Source organism: Sciurus vulgaris (genome assembly GCF_902686455.1).
Source record: "Sciurus vulgaris genome assembly, chromosome: 17".
Classification (NCBI taxonomy): Eukaryota; Metazoa; Chordata; class Mammalia; order Rodentia; family Sciuridae; genus Sciurus; species Sciurus vulgaris.
The window spans coordinates 57,146,455-57,162,934 of record NC_136478.1 but is presented as its reverse complement, the minus strand read 5'-3'; the positions used below and the strand labels follow the sequence as shown (position 1 = coordinate 57,162,934).

General features: G+C 50.7%; 1 protein-coding gene across 8 annotated transcripts; it reads right to left on the bottom strand.

Moving 5' to 3' along the window:
- Positions 1-690: 690 nt before the first annotated feature.
- On the bottom strand, positions 691-15,837 carry C5AR2 (complement C5a receptor 2). 8 transcript variants are annotated; one of them, XM_079117972.1, is made up of 4 exons: positions 13,524-15,221; positions 10,189-10,460; positions 8,860-9,055; positions 691-3,758 (listed from the first exon to the last, which is right to left on the bottom strand). In XM_079117972.1, exon 4 carries the CDS (start codon positions 3,742-3,744, stop codon positions 2,725-2,727), a length of 1,020 nt encoding a protein of 339 aa, XP_078974098.1. In that variant the 5' UTR covers positions 3,745-3,758; positions 8,860-9,055; positions 10,189-10,460; positions 13,524-15,221; the 3' UTR covers positions 691-2,724. The 8 variants fall into 8 exon arrangements, with proteins under 8 accessions (XP_078974098.1, XP_078974097.1, XP_078974099.1 ...); XM_079117971.1 differs by lacking the exon at positions 13,524-15,221 and adding an exon at positions 10,543-10,829; XM_079117973.1 differs by lacking the exon at positions 13,524-15,221 and adding an exon at positions 10,557-10,829.
- Between the last annotated feature and the right edge of the window lie 643 nt (positions 15,838-16,480).

The window sequence follows — 16,480 nt, the reverse complement described above, 5'->3', positions numbered from 1 at the left end:
TGGAAAAAAAAAAAAAAAAAAAAAAGGGATCTAGACAAATAAAATTTGACTGTTTCTCAGCTGTAGGATAGGAGGAGAGACAGAAATTAAAGAGGTCCAGTTGTCACCCTTGGGGAATTTGTGGTTTATCTGAGAACTTGTGCTCCCGAGACTCAAAGAAAGGAAAAGCACCTCTGCCTAAGAAAAGGGCAATTCAGGGTGGGCTCCCTGGAGGGCATGCCATTTGAGCAAGGCCTTGAAGGAAAATTTTGGCGATGAAGAGTGCGAGCATTGAAGTCAAGTAAAACTGAAATCAAATTCCAGCTCTCCAGTGTCCTTGCTGTGTGATCTTGGGCAAATGACCTCCCCTCCCTGGACCTTGACTTATAAAATGAAGCATTTCACCCTGTCTGTGGGTTGATATGAGAACTACCTTGCTGTGGTCTGGATATGATTTAACTGTGTCCCCCTCTCTAAGGTCCGTGGGATTAAAGGCTGGTCCTTGGGATGACGCTATCGGGAAATGCTATGGCCCCCTTTAAGAGGTGGGGCGGCTCTGGGAAGGCGGGTCTCCCGCAGTTCCTTGCCTCTCATAGGCTAGTTGAGCAAGCCTGGCCCCGCCCCGCTCTGCGCTCCGTATTGGAAGGCGGTCTGCCCCCTGCGCACACACTTCCACCTGCTGTCCGCTAGTAGGCGGTGCAGACCAGGGGACCCTCACTGAGCCTGTGCTATGCTCCTCGGACTTTCAGCTTCCTAAACTGCAAACCAAACCTCTTGTGTTTCTTTTTTCCCCATAAGTAACCTGTGTCAAGTATGTGGTAACAGTAACAAAAAGGTGACTAATGTATACTCTCACGGAAAAATATGTGCAGAGTGCCATATACACGGGTGCCATTACCACATGGTTCAAAAGACCCAAGCAGCCAGGCACGGTAGCACATGCCTGCAATCCCAGCAACATGGGAGGCTGAGGCAGGAGGATTGCAAGTTCAAGGTCAGCCTCAGCAATTTAGTGAGGCCCTAAGCAACTTAGTGAGATCCTGTCTTAAATTTTTTAAATTTTCAAAAAGGGCAAGGGGATGTAGTTCAGTGGTAAAACACCCGTGGGTTCACTCCCCAGTACAAAAAAAGGGGAAAAAAAGGGGGGGGGGGGGGTCCCCAAGCCATTGAAATTTTAAAGGAGATTCTAGAGAGGCAGGGTCTTATGGAACTTTCTGCAGTGTTGGGAATGTTCTATACCTGTGCAGTCCAGAATGGCAGACACCAACCACATTTGGCTCTTGGACCTTCAACTATGCCCAGGGTACCTGAGGGTTAGGGTTAGTTAATTTTAGTTCGGATAGTCAGAGGTGACTTGTGATCACCAAATCAGACAGCACAGATGAGACAGGCATTCCAGCCAGCTTGAGAAAAGGCTCAGAGGCTTGAGAAGAAGCCGCCCAGGCAGTTTGTATAAGCTCCCTGTGGCTGCCATAACAAGCACAGTGACTGAAAACAATATGACATATTCTCTTAAAATGTTGGCAGTCAAAAGTTTAGAGTCAAGATGTCAGCAGTTCTGCTTTCCTTCTGGAGGTTTGGGAGAGACTCTGTCCCTGCCTTTTTTCAGCTTCTGGAGGCCACCTGCATTCCTTGGCTTGCAGAACCTTCCTCTTGTCCCTGGAAACTCTGTTCCAGTCATCACATCTTCTGCTACTGACTCCAATCTCCTGTCGTACTCTTTAAAGGATCCTTGTGATGACTTTGGGCCCACCTGGACAGACCAGAATAATGTCCCCATCCTTAACTTCATTATATCTGCAAGTCCCTTTGCCATGTAAGGTTCCCTAGTGCCAGGAGGTTAGGATGTGCACAACATTGGCAGCCATTATTCTGTCTACTACAGGGTCTGAGAAACTAGAGCAGAAGTGGTGGAGAGAAGCCTTGAATGCCAAGCCAAGGGGCTTGGACTTAGCCTTTTCTTCAAAATGCCGTAATTCATCAGCGTCCCAGTAGCTCTGCTCTACCACCCTGATCCAAGTTACTACCACCTCTTTTTTGCTTAGACTATTGCAGTAGCCTCCTCACTGGGTTCCTCACTCCTTACTTCCCATAGCCATCTCCACCAGCAACCAGAGAGGGGTTTTATTAAAATCTAAGTCAAATCAAGATGCTCACAGTAAGGAACTTGGAAAAGAAATACTGAATGCTCTGCCTTCAAATTTTAGATAAACAACAAATAATTTTTTGAGTATAAGTATGTCCAAAATATTTCATGGGACTTACTAGGCCAGTGCTTTACCATGAGCTACACCCCCCAGGTGACCTCAGGGCCTTTGCACTTACTGCTTGGCTGGTCCCTCTGCTTGGAACAATTTTCTCTCAATTATGCTCTCCCTTGTTCAGGTTTTTGGCTCCCATTTCACCTTCTCTGAGGGACCCTTCTTGACTGATCTCCACTGCCCCACCCAGCCCTCTTTGTCTTCTTTAGATTTCTTAGCACGGATCATCCTTCACATGTTCCATATTCATTTATTTGTTGGTTTATAGTCTGTCTTCTTCCCCCATAATGTCAGCTGTCTGAGTGCAGGATTTATGTCTCTTCTGGTCACTACTATGCCCCCATGCCTGTATTAGGGCCTTGCATACAGCAAGTGCATAATGAATGTTCTTTGAATGAATGGATAAAATGAGCCCCTGGATCCAGGCATGCCTGATGCTGTTTGTGAAATGGACTAGGAAGTTAAAAGCCAGTGTCCCTCTTGCCTACACCTCCATCTCTGACACCAGGTCATGACTGGTGAATACCTTGCTTACCATATTTTCCTCTTCATCCTGGGACGACCTCAGGGCAAAGTGACAGGCAGCTGGCAGTGACCTACGCAGTTGAGCCCGCCCAAAATACAGGAAGAACATAGGATTGAGGCAGCTATGAGCAAGGGCCAGGCCCACAACCAGGGGTTCAGCCCGCAGGGCCCGGGCCAGGAGCGCGGAGTTGGGGGCAGCCACGGTGAGCACCAGCCCCAGGAGGTGGTAGGGGGCCCAGCAGATGAAAAACCCCACCACGACGGCCACGCCCAGAGGCCAGTGTCGTCGGGTCACCCGGCACAGGAGGACGCCGTGGCAGCCGACCACGAAGACCAGCGGCCCCAGGAAGCCAAAAGTAAACCGAAGGGCCGTCACGGTGTACTCTGCGGCGGCGGAGCCCCCGTAGTCCACCACGCACAGCAGCCGGGCCGGGAAGTGCTCCTGGTGCAGGCGGCGGTGCAGCGCCGAGGGCACCGTCAGCAGCAAGGCCAGGGTCCAGGCTGCGCCCTGAGCCGCCCGCAGGGCACGCGGCCGCCGCGCCGCTGCCCACCCGGGGAGCCCGAGGGCCCGCAGGCAGAGGTCGGCGCTGAGCGCGGCCAGGAGCAGCACGCTGGCGTACATGGACAGCAGGATGGCCGAGGGCAGCAGCCGGCAGCCGGCCGCGCCGTAGGGCCAGTGGCCTTCGCGGGCGATGGGCACCGCCAGGATGGGGAGGGACAGGCAGCACAGCAGATCGGCCATGGCCAGGTGGAGGAGCCAGGTGGCCCCCACCCGCCGGCCGGCCTCCTTCCCGGCCACCCAGGCCACCATGACGTTGCCTGGCACCCCCACCAGGAAGACCGCGGCGTACAGCAGCAGAGGGGCCACGCGGAGGGTGTCGGTGGCAACGCAGGAGCCATCCGGGCAGTCCACGGGGACGTCCAGAAGGTCACTGTAGTCCCCGTACTCCAAGGGGTAGCTGAGAGAATCGTTCTCCATCTGGGTCCAGACACCTGGGCAGGAGAGAAACGCAGCGAGATTTCAGAGATGCAAGCTCCCGAGGGTTTGGGATTCCTGGGGTAGTGGAAGCCACTCCACCAGCATCCTGGGCACCGGAATACCGGAGCGCCAGCCCACTGGCATCTGGAAGACTGGAGCTTTCAGCACTTGCACCCTGGAATTCTGGAATATTGCAACCCTGGAATTCCAGCACAACCGAAGGGTTTTGTTTGTCTGTCTGTCTGTCTTTGATTCTGGAAATTGAACCTAGGGGTGCTCTACCACTGAGCCACATCCCCAGCTCTATGTATTTTTTAATTTGAAACAGGGTCCCAGGCTGGCCTCTAACTTGCATCCCCCTGCCCCAGCCTCCCAACTCACTGAGACTCCAGGCGTGTGTTATTGCACCCAGTACAGAAGCCTGGAACTCCTGGATGTCAGATGTTAGAACGCCGGCTTGTGCATGGTCTGGAGTTCTAGGGTATTGAATCTTTAGAACCCCAGCAGGTCAGAAAACTGTGATTTCAGAATGTGAACACACTGGAGCCCGAGTTCATTGATAGCTTGAAATTCTACAATAGGACGGCAATGGTAGAACACTGTCACAATAAAAATCTTGGAATTATAAAATATTAATTTATTAGAACCCTGGTCAATTATTATTTGAGCCAGGAGAATCACCTTGGGACCTCCCTAGGCAACATAGCAAGATCCCATTTTGAAAGAAAGAAAGAAAGACATCTCCTCCTATAATTATAAAAAATTAAAAATAAAAATGAAAAGCAAATGAAACAAAATATTGTACTCCAACTGTTCATCAAGAGGGGAAAACAGCCAGGTACAGTGGTGCACACCTGTAATCCCAGCAGTTCAGGAGGCTGAGGCAGGAGGATTGTGAGTTCAAAGCCAGCCTCAGCAACTTAGTGAGGTCCTAAGCAACTCAGTGAGACCTGTCTCTAAATAAAATACAAAATAGGGCTGGGGACATGGCTCAGTGGTGGAGTGCCCCTAAGTTCAATTCCCAGTGTCGAAAAAAAAAAAAAAAAAAGAGGGAAAACATCCATCTGTGTTCACAGCCAAAGTATTTGTCTTAGTTCTTTTTCATCTGCATTTTCTGATCTTGATACGATGGAAATGCACCTGTGAGCAATCTTTCCATCCTTTTTTAGCATAAACAAGATCGTGGGAAAACACGTGGACAGCAGAGTGCTCATGTCACACAGGTTCAGCTTTCTGGATTTTGTACCCTGAATATGCCATGTAACTGGCACACAGATGGAGAGCCAGAGCCCTTACAGAATCCTACTGCTTTTTATTCTTAAAATCATGATAATACTGAGAAGGCGCGACCATGAAAGATGGAATTCGTGACCATTCATTCATTCACACAACGCAGTTCCTGAGCCCTTGTTCTGTTCCACGTGCTGTTCCAGGTCCTGAGGCACAACAGGGGGTCAAGACAGACAAAAGACTTTCTCCTGGGAGCTCACGCTCCAGTGGGAGGATTCAGCCATCAAGACAGAAGTGAGCAAAATACACAGTGTCTCATAAGGTGACAAATGCCATGGGGAAAAAGATCACGTAGGGAAGCTGCCACGGGGGAATTTACATGAGTGGGCAGGAAATGCTTCTCTGAGTTGGTGACACTTGAGGAAAAAAACTAAAGGAGCCAGGCACAGTGGCGCACCCCTGTCATCCTAGCAATTCGGGAGGCTGAGGCAGGAGGATTGTGAGTTCAAGGCCAGCCTCAGCAACTTAGCAAGGCCCTAAGTAATGTAGCCAGACCCTGTCTCTAATATAATATAAAAAAGAGCTACAGGGGCTGGGGTTGTGGCTCAGTGATATAGTGCTTGCCTGCCATGCATGAGGCCCTGGGTTCCATCCTCAGCACCATATAAATAGAGAAGATAAAGGTATTGTGTCCACCAACAACTAAAAATAAAAAGGGCTGGGGAGGCGGCTCAGTGGTTCCGTGCCCCTGGGTTAATCCCCGGTAGAAAAAAAAATCTGAAAGAATTGAGGGAGGGTACTATGTGAAGATCTGGGGGAAGAGTGTTCCAGGCAGAGGGAACAGCCAGTGCGAAGGCCTTGAGGCCAGAACACGGTCAAGTTCAAGGAAGAGCAGTGAGGAGCAGATGAGGGGGACAGGGTGGCGGGGCTGGAGTACCTAGGGCCACATGGGCTGGTAAGGACTTAATCTTATATTGCTAACAAGATGGGAGCAGAGAAGCAATAGGCTCTACCACCAACAATCACGTCACCATTTATTATGTGCATCCAGTTGTGTACCAGGCATTGATCCAAGCGGCTTTAAGTGGCTTTAAACATTGTGTCATGGCACCCTCCTACACCAACCCTCTGATTTTGATACTGCTTTGTTAAACCCATTCTGCAGATGAGGAAGCTGAAGCACAGAGAAGGTAACTTACCCGAGATCACTCAGGTAAGTCGAGGACAGAACCGAGTTTCCAGCCATGTCAGCCCCACTCTGGAGCCCCGTGCTCTGGGGCGTCCATCATCCCCGAATCTGGGACTCCAGAGCTGGAGGGCAACACAGCTTGTGGCCCCAGTGGATCGCGGCTCTGTGACCGCGCTGGTCGTTCCAGCGGTCTCCCTCACTTCCTGCCCTGGGGAGGGAGTCACTGAGGTGGACCCCCTTGCCCGTTTGGGGAGACCCTGAGGGGTGATGGGCGCCGCGCACCTGGCTCACAGGGGCACTCGACTGAACGGGGCTTTGGGGACAAGAGGAGCCAGACGGGAGTCCCTGCCCTGCCCCATGTCAAAGTGGCCCTGTGGGCCTCTGCCGACTCTTATGGGTTGGCTGGCACTGCCCCAAGCTCTAGCTGGTGCTGACATAACAGGAAGGACAGAGAGGAAGCCAGGCTCCCCACCCTGCCTGGCAGCACCTGAGGTCAAGCTGCTTTTTTTGTGGGTGTGGAGTTGGGTACTCTGCTGCCATCATCCCCAGAGTGAAATGTGCCCGGCCTCTACAAACCCCAGCCCTCACCATCCTGTGGCCTTGGGCAAGTCCCCTGTGCCTCAGCTTCCTCCTCTGGAGAGGGGATAATGGCATGCCTGCCCCCAGGGCGACCTAAGAATCCAGCTCGTTGAACGGGCACATCAAGGAGGGAAGCGTCAACAGCACTGGGCCACGGTGAGCGCCACTCACCTTAGCTGCCATTGTGCCCATCCCCAAGACCCCCAGGACCCACCCTGCTCATCTCCTGCTGAGTCAAACCGACAAACTTCCTGTGCACAGGCAACGGTATCGTCTGCAACATTTCCTCCTGAACATTCTAAGCAGAAATGGGGACACGTCACCAACGTCCCATCTCTTCACCTTTTCCTTTTAGTTTGCCTTGGATCCGCTTCCCCCTCTGTCTACTCGCATCTGCCTCTCACTTCATGACAGCTTCGAACTTAGTCCATAGCTGAATGGGTCATGCCTACTCACCAGCCTCAAACTAAAGGCCTTTCATAAGGACGGTGAGGATCATCATGAGAAGCATTCTTCTTTGTTTTATAATAAATCACCATTGTGTATTTATATAGACTGCATTTACATGCTTCCATCTACAGATAAAACATCATGGCCATTATTATTTTTAATAATTAAAATAACAGGTGATGTTCATTGAACACCTATTATGTGCCTCTCACAATCCTAGGAAGTGAGTATGACTTTATCCCCATTTCCCAGAACACCAGCCCCGCCCCGCCCTGGGCTCCACACCATTCCCAGCATCCAGGACAGTACTCTCAGCACACGGTAAGTTCCCGTTCAACACCTGGCCAGTGACAGAAAGAGGACAGAAATGGACCCACAGAAGTCAAGAGCCTTCTTTCAGCCTCTCAAGAGCTGGGGATGTAACTCAGTGGCAAAGCCCTTGCCTAGCATGTGTGAGGCCCTGAGTTCAATCCCCAGCACGTCCAAAACAAAAACTACCCAATTTCTTTCAGCTGTTTGAGAGGACGAGCGTCGTCAGACGTGAGTCTCTGTACATGCGTGCTTGGCCATCGGCCACCAGTTTTGCTGGAACTTGTGCCCTAGGAACCCCCAGGGGTGGAATCAACTACAGCTGAACGTGGGAGTCCTCTTCCATGACCCAGCGATCCTCCCCGCTTCCTGGAAAAGCACACACATGCTCACCAAAAGACATGCACTAGAAGGTTCCCAGCAGCGCAGCTGGGAACGCACCCCGTCCCACCGTGGCATGGTTACCCAGTGGAATGGTCTACCACAGGGGAAGGACCAGGCTCGGATTCCATCGCGCTGAGGACTGAATGATTCCATCCACGTGAAGCTCAGAAACAGACAAAAGAGCAGGCTGCGGTGGCCCACGCCTGCGATCCCAGCTACTTGGGAGGCTGAGACAGGAGGATGGGGAGTTCAAAGCCAGCCTCAGCAACAGTAAAGGGAGATCCTGTCACAAAATAAAAACTAAAAAGGCTGGGGATATGGCCCAGTGGGTACCAATCCCTGGTACCAAAAAAAAAAAAAAAAAAAAAGTCAAAGGGACTCTGTGGTGTTAAAAGTCACAGTCAGCTGCCCTCTAGGGGCCCCTGGGGCACCAGAGATGGGGCTCATGCTGAGGCTAATACATGGGTGTGTTCAGTTTATGGAGAGTCACAGGCTGGGGTGTAGCTCAGTGACACAGCAGCTGCCTGGCACGTGTGAGGTTCTGGGTTCCATCCCCGGCATTAAAAAAAGAAAGAAAGAAAAGAGTCCCCGAGCTGCACTTTTGTGCGTGGATGGGTCACAGGTCAGTGTGAAGTGCAAGAAGCTGTCTTAGGAAGCAGAGTCGCCAAGCTACAGGCTGGCTCAGCAGGCTCGCTGCTGAGCTCGGTTGCTTTACCACCAAGGCAAGAATTCCGGCAAGTCAGAGAGGGACAAAGGACATCCAAAAGTAACAAAAGCACTTTCCAGCCTTCTCAGGGGCTTTTCCTTTGGGCAGCCCGAGTTCGTTCCAAGAGCCCAGGACTCTGACATGGATTCCAACGTGGTGACGGTAATACTTCACGTCTCTTCCCAGATTATGAAGGAAACGGTTCCAAGAAGCCAAGATCTGGAAGCCCCTCCCTCCCCCCTTCCCTCCCTCCTCCCCCCAGCCTTACCTTCTCTGCCAGGAGGTTCCCAGGTTGCCCAAACACCGCTGCAGGCCACCGATTGGCCCTGTGTACCAGGTTGCTGTTGGATTCTCCAGGCGCTGGCCCCAGCAAACCTTAACCAGGAAAAACAGGAGTGGCCCCTTCCACCCCAGGCTGTTTGTCCTGTCTTCCCGTGACGCACATACCAAAATTACAGGACAGCCTGTGAAGGTCGGAGAGGGCTCGGGTAGGCAGAGGTGGGTGGAGAGCTGACCCCGTCCCAGACCCTACTCTTGAGGTCACCCGCTTCCTGGTGTGGTTTGACCCCCAGGGTTTGGTGGTCTTGGCTTGGCCTCCAACCCCCACAGCGCCCTTTGAGGTCCTTCTGGCAAGAACCAACTGCCCACTACCCCCCTCCTGGCTTCCAGCTGTGTGCCCAGCTCTCCCTCTGGTATCCGCAGACAGATAAATATTCTGCCTTCCTTGCATGTTCTGAGGAAAACATCCTGCACCAAAAGGTCAAGACCGCTAAGCCCAGGGCCCAAACACAGTCCTATTCCTTCTCTGGGCCTCGATTTTCTACCTATAAAAATGGGAAGACGTTGGCGATAAGGGTTCTTGTTTTGTTTTGTTTTGTTTTGTTTTGTTTTGTTTTGTTACCAAGGATTGAACCCAGGGGTGCTTAACCACTGAGCCACCTCCCCAGCCCTTTTTATTTTTTTATTTTGAGACAGGGTCCCACTAAGTTGCTTAAAGTCTTGATAAATTGCTGAGGCTAGCCTCCAACTTGTGATCCTCCTGCCTCAGCCTCCCCAGCTACTGGGATTACAGGGTACACCACTACGCTCAGCTCCATAGTAGTTCTTAACTGCCTCTCCCAGTTTACCATGACTGAAAACATGAACTAAGGAAGATTCCTCTTCTAGGTCCACTGCTGATGAGTTTCAGGTCTCAGCCCCTCTCAGCCTTGACTTCCTCATCTATGAAGCAGGTGGATACAATGAGCAGTAAATGGGTGACTAGACTTAAAACCCACAGACCAGCACCTGGCACCTAGTACAGACGGAGCATCCCTTATCCAAAATGCTTGAGACCAGAAGTGTTCCAGACTTTGGAATATTGGCTTATGTATAATGCCACATCTTGGGGATGGGACAAAAAGTCCAAACATGAAATTCACTTTGTCTCATATATACCTGGAGCCTGAAGATAATTTCCCTGGGGGTGGGGGACAGTACTGAAGATTGAACCCACTAAGCCATATCCCCAGCCCTTTTTATTTTATTTGAAGACAGGGTCTAAGTTTCCCAGGCTGGCCTCCAACTTGCAATCCTCCTGCCTCAGCCTCTCAAGTACCTGGGATTGCAGATGTGCACCACATGTCCAGCTGAGCCTGAAGATAATTTTTATGGAGTATTTTCAATGCATCTGTATTTTGATGGCAACTCTTCCCATGAGGTCAGGTGTGGAATTTTCCTCTCGTGGTGTCCCATTCGTATGCCACAAGTTTCAGATTTTGGAGCATTTCAGATTTTACATTTCCCAATCAGGGATGCTCAACCTGAACACGCTAGGTGCATGTTTGTCAAATTAACAACAGCACAAGGCCCTGGGTTCCATCCCCAGCACTGCAACACATACAGAGAGAGAGATATTCACAGCAACAACAAAGAACAGAGTGGACGCTGGCAGTCTTTAGGACGCACGCACAGTGTAGGCCTCACAAGAGGAAGTGGCTACAGCCCAACTCAGGAACCTCTTCATTCAGCAGATTTTTCTGTTTGCCCTTCTGTCTGCATGCTTCAGGAGTTAAAGGGGATATATTTATACTTTTGTTGCTGTTTGAGAATAAAATCATGTTGCTAGAGGAAGTCATTTCCGAGTCAAGAAGTGGGGACTGGGGGCCAGGGTTGTGGCTCAGAGGAAGAGCACTCGCCTGGCATGTGAGGCACTGGGTTCGCTTCTCAGCACCACATATAAATAAATAAAAAATAAAGGTCCATCAACAACTAAAAAAGAAAAATTTAAAAACGAAGCTGGGTCTGGCTCTGTGACCCAGGCATTTCCATCCCCTCTCTGGGTGGCCCTGGCTGAGCCTGACCACTCCCCGACAGAGACAAACATCCCCTGGGTCCCCTTGCCCCCACTCTGTCCTGGGGGCCTCCTCATCTCCCACCTCCTGCCAACCCCCGGCCCCTAGAGGAAACATCCCTGGTAAGAAAAGTCACTAGGGTGGACGCCACCCAGGGCAGGCCCCTAGCCTTCGTCCACTCAGTTCTGAGTCTGAAGAGGGTACCAGGTGTTTCTCAGGTTGATTCAGCGTGGTGAAGTCCTCAGCAGGTCTTGGGGTCATTGGCATAAGGTTCTCTGATTCTGGCTGGCAAACATTTCTGTGTCCCTGGAACTGGAGGCTCTTACTGGGAGACATGGGGGTGGCCGTGCACAGGGCCCCCACGAGCTTAGGAGAGGCCTTGGGGGGCTCCATTCTCAATCACCCTGTGGGAGGCTGAGCACAAACCCCTCAGCTCACCAGTCATTTCCTGCCAGGAGAAACCTAAGATGAGAACATCCTAGAAAATGAGCAAGTGGACTCAGGTGAAGTGGCCATTTCTGAAAGTCCAAGTAAATTATGGCAAATTCATAGACACAAAGCAGATCCACGGTTTTCAGGGGCTGGGGAGGTAGGGATAGAGGAGCAATTGCTTTAGGGGCACAGGGCTTCCTCTTGGGTTTCCTCTTGGGATGTTGAAAATGTTCTGGGACCAGAGAGCAGTAACAATTGCACAACTGTCCATAACACACTGAACCTACTAAATGCCACTGGTGGGAAATTTTTGGGTATGTGCCTTCTGTCACAAGTTTTCAAAAACAACAAGTAGCCAGATGCAGTGGCAGAGGCCTGTAATCCCAGCAACTTGGGAGGCTGAGGCAGGAGGATTGCAAGTTCCAAACCAGCCTCAACAACTTAGTGAGATCCTGCTCCAAAATAAAAAAGTAAAAAGGGCTGGGGATGTAGCTCAGTGGTAGAGCACCACCAAAAAAAAAAAAAAAAAAAAGAAAAAGAAAAAAGAAAAAGAACGAAAGAAAGAAAGAAAAGAAAAGAATAAAATGCAAATAAACTGTCAGGTCCCTACACCCCAGAGTAATTTGACTCTTGGCCATCTTATTGGGTTCAACCTAATGGAAGGACAGGAGCCTGCTAGAGTGAGTGGCTAAGATGGGGGAAGCATAATCTCATTTCACTTTTGAACAATATGCTGTAGAACAGAACATATTAGGTGATTCTGATGCATGAAAAAGAATGTCTTAACCTATGTTCAAGTTACTAAACAATCATAAAATAGACATCTGTGAAGCCACATCTTAGAATCTTTGACTATCTAGATCAAGGGTTGTTGTCTTTGTCTGTTTTCGGTTGCTGTAACTGAGTACCGCAGACTGGATAATTTATAAAGAATAAAGGTTTATTCAGCTTACAGTTCTGGAGGCTGAGAGGTCCAAGGTTGAGGAGCTGCATCTTTTAATTGCCCTCTGCTGGTGGCAGCATAAGGACATCACGTGCTGACTCATGGTAAGCACAGATCTCTCTTCTCTTTTATAAAACCAGTTTCACTTGACCTTAATTACCTCCCAAATGTCCTACCTCCAAATACCATAGACAGACCAAGTTTCACCCTTCCCCATACCTCAAAATGGGGATTAAATTTCGTGAGTTTTCAGCAGTTTATTTCTGCAGAAAGAAAGTATTTTTGTTTTTGTGGGTCAAGAAGACACCCAGGATCTTATCACTACTTCCCACCTATGTCCCGTCCCAGCAGTATGAAAGTGGCCACAGATAGAACAGGCATGACTACATTCCAATAAAACTTTATTGACAAAAACAAGTCGTGGGCCAGATTTGCTGACCCCTGCCCTTGATCTAAATCAAAGACTCTGAGGTAGAGTGTTAGAATCACAGACTCGTAGCAAATAGTCAGAACCCCTGGCTATTTGGCCCAAAGGGTCCTGCAATGTGAGTTACAGACTATTTAAATCACAGGATTCTAGAATGTCACAGCAGCCTCAGAGGGCAAGAGGCACAGAGCTCTAGGTGTTAGATGTTAGAAATCCATAGATGCTGCCAGGTGCACGGTGGTACACACCTGAAACCCCAGAGGCTCAGGAGGCTGAGGCAGGAGGATCACAGATTTGAAGCCAGCCTCAGCAACTGAGCAAGGTCCAAGCAACTGAGCAAGACTCTGTCTCAAAATTTAAAAAATTTTAAAAAACAGGCTGGGGATGTGGTCAGTAGTTAAGCACCCTGGGTTCAAACCCTGGTTAAAAAGAAAGAAAAAAAAAGAAATTTGTGGATGCCCTGAATGTTAGCCAAGAAAGTCTCTTCCTGAGGGCCTCACACTGTAACCACTGGTCACAGGAAACTGCTGAGCACTTGAATGAGTCAGGTCCACACTGAGAGGTGTTTTGAGTATAAAATTCACACCAGATTTCAGAGACTTAGTACAGAAAAAAAAAAAAAAGGCGAACAGATCAGAGTTTTGCTCATTTGTTTGTGCGCAGTGCCAGGAAGGACCCAGGCGTGATTCCCGGGAGCACGAGGGAGGCGCCCTCGGCCAGCACATCCCAGCCCGAGGACGCCATCTCAAGCAGATTGAGTCAGATAAAATGTGTTCCCCAAGTTACTCTGACCTGACCTTTTCGTATCTTTTGACGTGCCCCCTGCTTGACGCCAGAAGTGAGGACCACGTCCACGACACTGCGTTGCTCGGGGCAGCTCCTGTCCAGAGTGCCAAGCTCCTGGCCCCTAGTCACATGAGGTGCAGGGCTCAGTCACATGGCCCTGACGCAGGTGGCTCTGGCCCCCGGCCTCGGGAGATCCAGGGCCAAGGAGCAGATGAGAGCCAAGGGTCCAGGAGGCTGGGACTGGGGTGGCCAAGCCCATTGTCCACTTCCTTTCCCCGCCACTTCCCCTTTCCAACCTGTTGACCCAGCAGATTCCCCAGACCACACGTTGGGCAATCCTCTGGCCTTCAGCCCACTTCCCTCTCGGGATGGGCTGGTCCAGCCACAGGCAGAGGCTGCTTGGGGAAGGACCCCTGAATCCCACTCGGCAGCCTCCAGCTGTTTCTAGAAGACCCTTGTGGGCCTGGATTTGGGGATGGATCTCCTTCTTGAAGGGGGATGAGCCTCGCTGGCTCCCACTTACTCCTCAGACCAGGAAAGCTAGAAGGTGGCCAGGAGCAGAGCAGGAAGGTGGGGGAGTGGAGAGAGGCAGGCAGGAAGTCGGGGGCCTCTGGGGACAGGCTGGCACTCTGAAGGAAGGCAGAGGGGGGCAGATGGTCTTAGAAAGACAGGCTGGACATCTGGGAGAACAGGGCTGGGCAAGGCAGGGCCCTGGAGAGAGAGGATGGAGGGCTTGGACCAAGATGTAGAAGAAGACAAAGGTCAGTATGGGTCGGCCTGGGTGACCAAGTGGACAACAGGGTTGTCCCTGAGATGGGGAGGCAAGGGGAAGAAGAGGTTTGAGGGAGGATGCTGAGGTCAGTCTTGGTGTGGTGATGGGTGGGGAGGTCAGAAGTAGAATGAGAGAAGTCAAAGATATGAGGCGAAGTCTCAAAAGCTAGTGAGAAGAGAAGTGCCTTGAAGAGTGAGCATACCTGGGTGTGGTAGTTCACACCTGTGACCCCAGCTACTCAGGAGGCTGAGGCAGGAAGATCCAGAGTGGAGGCCAGTCTCAACAACTTGATGAGACCCTGTCTCGAAATAAATCATACAGAGGTCTGGGGTGGCGGGGTATTGCTCAGTGGCAGAATACTTGCCTAGCATGGGTGAGGCCCTGAGTTTCATCCCCTGCACCATGAAAAAAAAAAATAAATAAATAAAAATAGAAAGAGTGAGGTCCAGAGAGACAATGTTGAAGAGCAGATGTGCAAGTCAGCTTTCGTTACACAACTATAACAAACACCTGCAATAATCAACTTGTGTTAGTCAGCCTCCCATCACTGTGACAAAATACCTGAGATAATCAACTTATAAGGAGGAAAGGTTAATTTGGGGTCACAGTTGCAGAGTTTTCAGTCCTGCTTACCTGGCCCTGTTGCTTTGGGCCTGTGCTGAAGCAGCTCATCATGGCAGGGAGTATGGGGTATGGAGGAGCTTCCCACCTCATGGTGGTGGGCAAGCAAGGAGATAAGCGGGGTTAGGGTTCCAGTAGCCTGTTCAAGGCCACACTCTCACGATCTACCTTTCTTCCAGAAGGTTCCACCACCTCCTGAGAGCATCATGCTCTGGCTTGCAGTTTGGGGTGTTCTAGTCCCTCATTGGCTGGCCCTACTCCTCTGGGCCTGTGGCAAGGCAGCCCATCGTGGAGGATCACACTGTGAAGCAAAGTCACTTACCTCATGACCAGGAAGCAAAAGAGTGCAGAGGGGGCTGAGTCCCATGACTCCCTTCAAGGGCACACCCCCAGTGACCAAAAGGCCTCCAGCTAGGCCACACCTCTTAAAGATCTCAGCACTACACCCTAGTGCCACCCTGGCCAAACCCTTTAAGGGCCTCTGGGCTGTGTTGATAACCAAACCACAGGAGCAGAGAAAGAAAATGCAACAGAGGCAGAGAAGGATCAAGCTGGGAGGGAGCCAATCAGCGAGGAAGAGGTAGAAAAGCCATTCGGGATTAGGAGGATCTTGGGAGAAGGCTCAGGAGCCCCTCCCTAAGCACTAGGGGTGCCTGGAGCTCAGGTATCCTCCCGAGGCCTGCTCCCAGGAGGTCTGCATAAGTGAACACAAGTCTCAGAGCACATCTTGTCCCAGATATACCAACATTTACTATCAAGCAGGCACAAAATTCACACAGAGCGCTTGGGAGGCTGAGGCAGGAGGATCACAAGTTCAAGGCCAGCCTCAGCAATTTAGGGAGGCCCTAAGCAATTTAGTGAGACCCTATCTCAAAATAAAAAATACAAAAAGGGCTGGGGATGTGGTTCAATGGTTAAGCGCCCCTGGGTTCAATCCCTGATAATAAAAAATAAATAAAATAAAATCACACACAGCCTTGCTGGGAAGCGGACATGGTCTGCTACCTGTATTTTACTTTGTGTGTGTGTGTACGTGTGTGTGTGTGTGTGTGTGTGTGTGTGTGTGTGTGTGTGACAGAGAGAGAGAGAGAGAGAGAGAGAGAGAGCAGGGATCAAACCCAGGGGTGCTCTACCACTGAGCCACCTTCCCAGCCCTTATGTACTTTCTATTTTGAAACAGGGTCCCACTAAGTTGCTGTGGTTGGTCTCAAACTTTGGATCCTCCTGCCTCAGACTCCTCAGTTGCTTGGATTGCAGGTGTGCACCACCACGCTAGGCTGAAAAGGAGATTTACTTAGGTCACTCAAGGTCATGACCTGCATCATTTCTGGTGAGAGCCCGGTTTTAATATGGAGAATGGCCATAGCAGATGCCCATAGCAAGTGTTCACATCCCCATTAAAAACAGAGGCCTGGGTAGGGCCAATCAGACTTTTATAACCACCTCCCAGTGAGAGCCACCAAGGAGTCCCTTAGATGGGCTGGGGAGATAGCTCAGTTGGTAGAGTGCTTGGGTTCAATCCCCAGCACCACAAAAAAAAAAAAAAAGGAGTCCCTTAGAGCTTCCTTCAGAGGA